The sequence below is a fragment of the Centruroides vittatus genome, unplaced genomic scaffold (genome assembly GCF_030686945.1).
Source record: "Centruroides vittatus isolate TY-2023 unplaced genomic scaffold, ASM3068694v2 scaffold_1444, whole genome shotgun sequence".
Classification (NCBI taxonomy): domain Eukaryota; kingdom Metazoa; phylum Arthropoda; class Arachnida; order Scorpiones; family Buthidae; genus Centruroides; species Centruroides vittatus.
In genome coordinates this window covers 1,819,658-1,827,263 of record NW_027122679.1, presented here as the reverse complement: position 1 = coordinate 1,827,263, position 7,606 = coordinate 1,819,658, and the positions used below count along the sequence as shown (strand labels likewise).

Sequence of the window (7,606 nt, the reverse complement as noted above, 5' to 3'; positions counted from 1 at the left end):
AAAAATATCCACTCATAATAGTAATCATCCTCTTTTCTTCCCTTTTTCATAAACTATGTAAACGATAGAAATAATCTTGGGGGATTGTTTAAATGTACAAATTAACAATTCTATTTAAGGTTTTGGACTCCAACTCCGGCTATTAGGCTGCAGTTTACAATCGCAGACGTGTAGACTCACTCCGTCCTTCATTAATAACGAGAATGGAGTTAAATGAAAATTAAACTAGATACGGAAAGCTCAGAACCATAGGCCTAAATTATATACAAACTTCCGGTTCAACCCGAAAGTCAAGCGGTTTTAAAATAAAAAGGATTTAAACTGAGTCACAATAACTGGTTTTAATTTTGAAACTGCCTTACAAAAAAGCGTTTAGGTAAAAAAAAATTATCAATTTATGCAATTTAAGAGAATCGTCTAAAGTTGCATTTGCATTAAATTGAATGTCGTAATATGTTCGGGTTTGTCGAGACGTTAACGCGTCATTAGGGAATTAAAATACACCAAAATGTGCTTCCACTATTTATTTTTCAAAATTTTGAAATAATAAAAACAGTTATTACATAAACTTAAGTCTGAAGAAACGTCATTGCAATAGAATTTAATAGAATATTTAAGTTTTTACTTAACAGTTCACCACAATATTGTTTACACTACATACATATAATTTTTTTACTTTTATTTTTACACTCTTAATTTCCTCCTCTGAGACGCAGAACTAAGTGTAAGGTGGATTCTTTTTGAATATTGTAATCGGAAAGCGTGCGACCGTCTTCTAGCTGTTTTCCTGCAAAAATAAGTCTCTGCTGGTCTGGAGGAATGCCTTCCTTGTCTTGAATTTTCGCCTTGACGTTCTCGATCGTGTCACTCGGCTCGACCTCAAGTGTTATTGTTTTACCAGTCAATGTTTTCACGAATATTTGCATTCCTCCTCTCAATCGCAACACCAAGTGAAGGGTAGATTCTTTTTGGATATTGTAGTCCGACAACGTACGTCCGTCTTCTAGCTGCTTCCCGGCAAATATCAGCCTCTGTTGATCTGGAGGAATGCCTTCTTTGTCTTGTATTTTTGCTTTGACGTTCTCTATAGTGTCACTCGGCTCCACTTCCAAAGTGATGGTCTTCCCCGTGAGTGTTTTTACGAAGATCTGCATACCGCCACGAAGTCTGAGAACCAGATGAAGGGTCGACTCTTTTTGGATGTTGTAATCGGAGAGAGTGCGACCGTCTTCTAGCTGTTTACCCGCGAAGATCAGACGTTGTTGATCGGGTGGTATCCCTTCTTTATCTTGAATCTTAGCCTTTACATTTTCGATAGTGTCACTAGGCTCCACTTCCAAAGTGATGGTCTTCCCGGTGAGTGTTTTCACGAAGATCTGCATTCCACCACGCAGTCTCAGTACTAGATGGAGTGTGGATTCTTTCTGAATGTTATAGTCCGACAGAGTACGACCATCTTCTAATTGTTTTCCAGCAAAAATAAGTCTCTGTTGATCAGGAGGAATTCCTTCTTTGTCTTGGATTTTTGCTTTTACATTCTCGATGGTATCACTCGGCTCCACTTCCAGAGTGATTGTCTTTCCAGTCAGTGTCTTCACGAAAATCTGCATACCACCTCTCAGTCGCAATACCAAGTGTAGAGTAGATTCCTTTTGAATGTTATAATCAGAGAGAGTACGACCATCTTCTAACTGCTTTCCGGCAAAGATAAGACGTTGCTGATCAGGGGAATGCCCTCCTTATCTTGTATTTTTGCCTTTACGTTTTCTATAGTATCACTCGGCTCTACTTCCAGAGTGATGGTCTTTCCGGTGAGCGTTTTAACAAAGATCTGCATTCCACCACGAAGCCTGAGCACAAGATGAAGGGTAGACTCTTTTTGGATGTTGTAATCAGAAAGGGTGCGACCATCTTCCAATTGTTTACCGGCGAAGATCAGACGTTGCTGATCGGGAGGAATTCCTTCCTTATCCTGGATTTTTGCTTTGACATTTTCGATTGTGTCACTCGGTTCGACTTCCAGAGTGATGGTCTTACCAGTGAGGGTCTTGACGAAAATCTGCATTCCTCCACGCAGTCTCAGTACGAGATGAAGTGTGCTCTCTTTCTGGATATTATAATCGGACAGAGTGCGCCCGTCTTCCAATTGCTTTCCAGCAAAGATCAACCTCTGCTGATCGGGTGGAATTCCCTCTTTGTCTTGGATCTTTGCCTTCACGTTCTCGATCGTATCACTTGGTTCCACTTCCAAAGTGATAGTCTTACCAGTCAACGTTTTCACGAATATCTGCATTATTATCCTGAAATAAATAAAAATCATTTAATTACAAAATAAAAATTACACAAGGCTTAAAAGTATTTCTAAAAACGTATGGATTACAATAGACGAGAGCCTTCCTCTATTGAATGGAAACAAGTTTTAAACAGTCAGAACAACCTATTTTCAAGATGGCGGACGAATGACGCAGCTAACGAAGGTCAAATTTCAGCTATTTTTCACGTATATATTTAGTTTCGGAAATATAATTTAGTAAACAGAAAACATCGCCCTTAACACATAAAACGAAACTTATAAAAAGATAACTATTATATTTTAAATCTTTTAAACTCAATTATTATTATTAAAAATGGAAAATTCAAAACCTTAGCAACACAACGTATTACAATACGACACAAAAATTGACACGTAATGCAAAATTACAGAGAAACAAAAGGTTTACTTACGTTTAAGAATCGCAATATGACTTCTCTCTGTTAGTTTCACTGAACGAATGACCGAAATCCTTTGCGCAGCGTATTTATAGAACACTTTGTCGTCTTTTTGCTCGGTGATTCGTCGGTATTTTTCCGCAGATGACTTCATGCGAAAACTCGCCAATCCCGATCGAACAAGTTGCTATTAAGTTGCATGACGTCATCGGAATGGCAGCGACCGTTCTCCCCCTTTCTAGAGAATTCTCGTTCGGGAAAGATTTTGTAACCTCGAAGATGATTCACATTTCTTTCTTTGTAAAATAAAATTTTAAAAAATTAAATGATGTTTACTTATGGTTATCGAATAGAAATAATAAGAAATTTATATGGATAAATTTCATTTGAAAAAAACGAACGTTAATTTAATATATTATTTACGAATTAAATATTAATTATTATTATTTTAATGTTAATAAAATTACAAGATTTTTATTGATTACGAATACGAAAATAAATCGAGAAATGCTTGCTAAATAAGAATGCGGAAAAATGCAAACAATCGATAATCAACCGTAAAAAATAAATAAATACGGATTGCTGATAATTGATTATTCATTTTAAATATAATTATATATTTATATTTTGCGGTCAGTTTCATGTTTGAATAATATATATATACAGTATATATATTAAATTAGCAATTAATTTTTATTAAGACGTTAACACTAATTAAACTGTCAACAGATGGCGATACCACTAAATATCTTTGTTATCATTAGCATTAATATCATTCTAAATGAAGCTAACATGAGTTGAAACTCTCAAAAACGGTATAAAAAAGAAAACACGAAATACTCAACTCAATATAATGAAATCGAGTATTAAATTTAGACATTATATTTATAATTTTTTGAAATATAATCTTAACTACAGAAAATATATTTTTAGATTTTAATCGACATTATAGGCCCTAATCACGTTTATTGTTTTATATCAATGATATACAATGCAATCCTCACGATTTCGACTTTTATCTAAATGATAACTTTTAATCTTGATTAGATTAATGTAACTGTCGAACATCGAAATGAACTTTGCTGTTAAATTCGCAACAGATATTTGTTACATAATAGAATATTATTTGTTACGAAATTTCCGACCTGCGAGTTATTTTTACGAATCGGATAATATATAATTTTTTATTATGGTAATCACGGCTTGATTAACCATTAAGTAAAATAAGCGCGGGAAGGAGGAACCACAGAAATTTTTTTATTGCCTGATTTATCATGCCAATGGGACGGTTGAACCAGAGTCCACAAAAAGGGCGTCCCACAATAAATGAAAAAATTAAAGTATTTGCTGGCGTCATTCATTTTGAAATATAAAATTTTATTTTGTTTTATTATTGTTTATATTTTGAATTACGTATAAAGCTATGGGAGGCACCGAAATCTTTTAAGTGCTTAGGAGCCTCTAAAAGTTTTTATCCGATCCTGGTCGTAATACAATATGCTACTGTGAAACAGTAATACATTATAGCAGCGATTCTCAACCTTCTTAGCTCCGCGACCCCCCAAATAGTAAATACAAATAAAATTAATTAATATTTCGCGACCCCAGGTTGAGAAACGCTGCATTATAGCTTACTCGATATGTTTTGTTTATTTAATTTACTTTAATGTTAATATTAAGTCATCAATAAATAAATTCTTGAACGCCTTTAAATTTATATTGGATTTTAAAAACATTTTAAATTGTTTTCTTAATTAAATTATTCATTCGTTTGTCAAATTTCTTATTTAGATCTTTCGCTGTTTAATTCTTCCGGTCCGCATGTAGTAAGAAGGCTTTTTAATCATGCCCATTATGGATCGGCCAGGCTCAAACGAAGACAAGGTCTAACATATGCTGATCGTCCCAACATAAAAGTTTTTCAGCCCACCCGGACTCGAATCCGGGTCTTCAAAGCGGCAATTTGGTGCCATACCTTGCTCATCCGTTCCATTCAGCCTGTTAAGAAGATTTACTTGAAAGGATAATCATCATCCTTTTAGGTGACTTACTATAACCCAGTTATAGTTATTGGCGTAGCGTGAGAGTCAACCGCCCGGGGCAGAGGAAAATTTCGCCGCCCCCTTATTTAGGTATGTCAATTTAAAAGACTAAAATATACAGTAATTCTAAAGAACTTTTCGGCAAGAAGAATCATCATTATTGTGTATTGTACAGGTTACAAATAAAAAAGTCATGTATATATGTTTTGCAATATAATAATCACATTTATTACAAAAATTTTTACAAGATATTATTATTATTTATTGTGAAATTTTGCCACCCCCTAAAATGCCGCCCCTGCCACCCCCACTACGCTACGCCACTGGTTGTAGTTTAGTCTCGAACTGATTGTTCTGATCTGGTCTTGAATTTGATCCCTTTCGGCGGAGGCGCGATAAGCTTTCGTGGCGCCATTCAGAGCATATAGATATTAAACTAAAATCTATCTATATATATAAAAACGAATGTATGTCTGTGTGTCTGTCTGTTTGTCTTTCATGCATTACTACACCATTTATCCAATTGCCATGAAACTTTGGGAAGTTGTTTAATACGCTCCCGCGAAGGTTTGTGGCATATGTGAAGACCACCATTTCCCCCCTTCCAAAAATATCTTTATATATGGATTAAGGCTTTTATGTCCAACAGATGGCGCTAACTCCGACGACCTAAGTTTGCTTTTCTGTGAGGCATTATGCTTTTCTGTGAGAATGGACTAAAGCAGATCATTTTCTATCTATCTATATAAATAAAATATAACGTTCGTTTGTTCCTACCGATTCCTTTGAAATTTTGACACAACGTTGCATTCGAATACGCACGTGTTTTTATATAATATACATGTCGAAATTCCCCCACTGGGGGGAGATGGACAGGATTAAGGCTTACCGTGAAGAACTTAGCATCTATTATACTATTTTAGATGCGGTTTTTTGCGTTTTAATAGGTTACGTCAACAGAATATATACTAAAAAGGGATTTTTCGATATTCCCCAGCGGGGAGAGGGACAGGATTAAGGCTTACTGTGAAGAACTCGGCTTCTATTTATACTATTTTACATGCGGTTTTTTGCGTTTTTAATTGCGTTTTAATAGGTTACGTCAACAGAACATACACTAAAAAGGGATTTTTCAATATTTCCTTGCGAAGGAGAGGGACAGGATTAAGGCTTACTGTGAAGAACTCGGCTTTTATTATACTATTTTAGATGCGTTTTTGATTGCGTTTTAATAGGGTACGTCAAGAGAATGCACACTAAGAAAAGATTTTTTGAAATTCCCCCCACGAAGGAAGTGTTATACATTTATAATAGATACATTTTGAGACACAACAACGCCTGGCCGGGTCAGCTAGTTAGCTATAAATATATTTGATTCGTTGTTTTTCTTGCATGATTAATATATAAAGATTCAAATACGTCAAAATATTTTCATAGATATTTATTAATTAATATAAAAAGAAAGAAAGAGTTCAATTCATTCCGAATTCATTTACAATAAAGTTAATGTAATATCTGACATCTTATAATGTTTTTTGCTGTCGTGTTTTTCTAAATTCCTGTAAACATTTAACATTCATCGCTCGTGAGTCATCTAATTATATTGATAACAATCAAAAGTCATTTCGATGAGTCATATGTTAATTACAATAGACGCTTAGATTACTACTATATGTAACCCTTGGGTAATTTTTATTGTTGCACAATATATATTATATTTAAGTTTTGTTTATAATAAAACTATGCCATTACAAAACAATACATTTAAATAATGAATTGTAATAAATACACGATTACTGTAAACCAGGGCCTTTCAGAGATCAAGTTTTACTCTTGTAGTCAAGAAATGCAATGGAATGAATAATTCGTAACAAATGTTTTCGAGGCCACCGTAAATGAGGCCCGGCCCAATTGGTTCTAATGTCCCGTAATAGGGCCTATTTCAAACCAATTTTTGTAAAATTTTTTAGTTTCGTCTAAGGCAATGTTTCCCAACCTTTTTTGTGCTATGTCCCACCTAAGTCTTTCTAAAATTCTTATGCCCTCCTAACATATACACTTAATTGCCACACTGTTTTGTTGTAACCACAATAAAACCCAATCCTTTCATCAAAGTCTCTTGCACTTTCCAGTCGTTGCCAAATGCGACTTGGAACACCACAACTCACGTCTGTCCACCTCAAGGTCTGGGCAAAGAATGTCCTTTCTCCTCTTTCACCGGCATTAAGGCTTCATTCATCTCTTTGTTCTCAGTGGTTCCCAGAATTGTTAATCCCACCCCAAGGGAAAAGGGTTATAAAGGAAAGGGAAACAAAGAACAAAGAAAACTAAAACTAACTTAAATCAATATTTACAATAAATATAGCATATAGCAGCTATATGGTTAACTTAATTAAACTCTGGACGAGTCCATTTTTGAATTGCCCCCCTTAAAAATCAAATTGCCCACCTGTGGGGCATGGGCCCCACGTTGGGAAACACTGGTCTAAGGTATTTGACGCTGAATAGAATTCTCTAAATTCATTATTAATTAATTTTAAATAAATAGGAGGCTATAAACGAGTATTATAATCGACAATACACGTGAAAAACTATTAATTGATCACCATTTACTGTATACAGGTATACCTCGAGTTACGTCGTTTTCGATTATACGTCGTTTGTCAAAAAAGTATATGGAAAAATAAAAATCAAGTTTAAGTCATTTTATTCGACTTTACATCCGTCCGCCACAAATATTGAAGTCGTAATATCGCTAGAAGAGCGTTAAAAGCACATAAAATCATATTAGAATATGTACATTTACAGTAAATGTTAATATAATCATCATAAATCCTAGAGAACGAAACATGAAA

General features: G+C 34.6%; 1 protein-coding gene across 1 annotated transcript; it reads right to left on the bottom strand.

The window, feature by feature from the left end:
* Positions 1 to 509: 509 nt before the first annotated feature.
* On the bottom strand, positions 510 to 2,813 carry LOC136987038 (polyubiquitin-C-like). The gene is given in 3 exon segments (XM_067284675.1): positions 510 to 1,726; positions 1,729 to 2,300; positions 2,725 to 2,813. Coding segments are annotated over 2 exon segments (1,599 nt in total). The 5' UTR covers positions 2,294 to 2,300; positions 2,725 to 2,813; the 3' UTR covers positions 510 to 692.
* Positions 2,814 to 7,606: the final 4,793 nt, after the last annotated feature.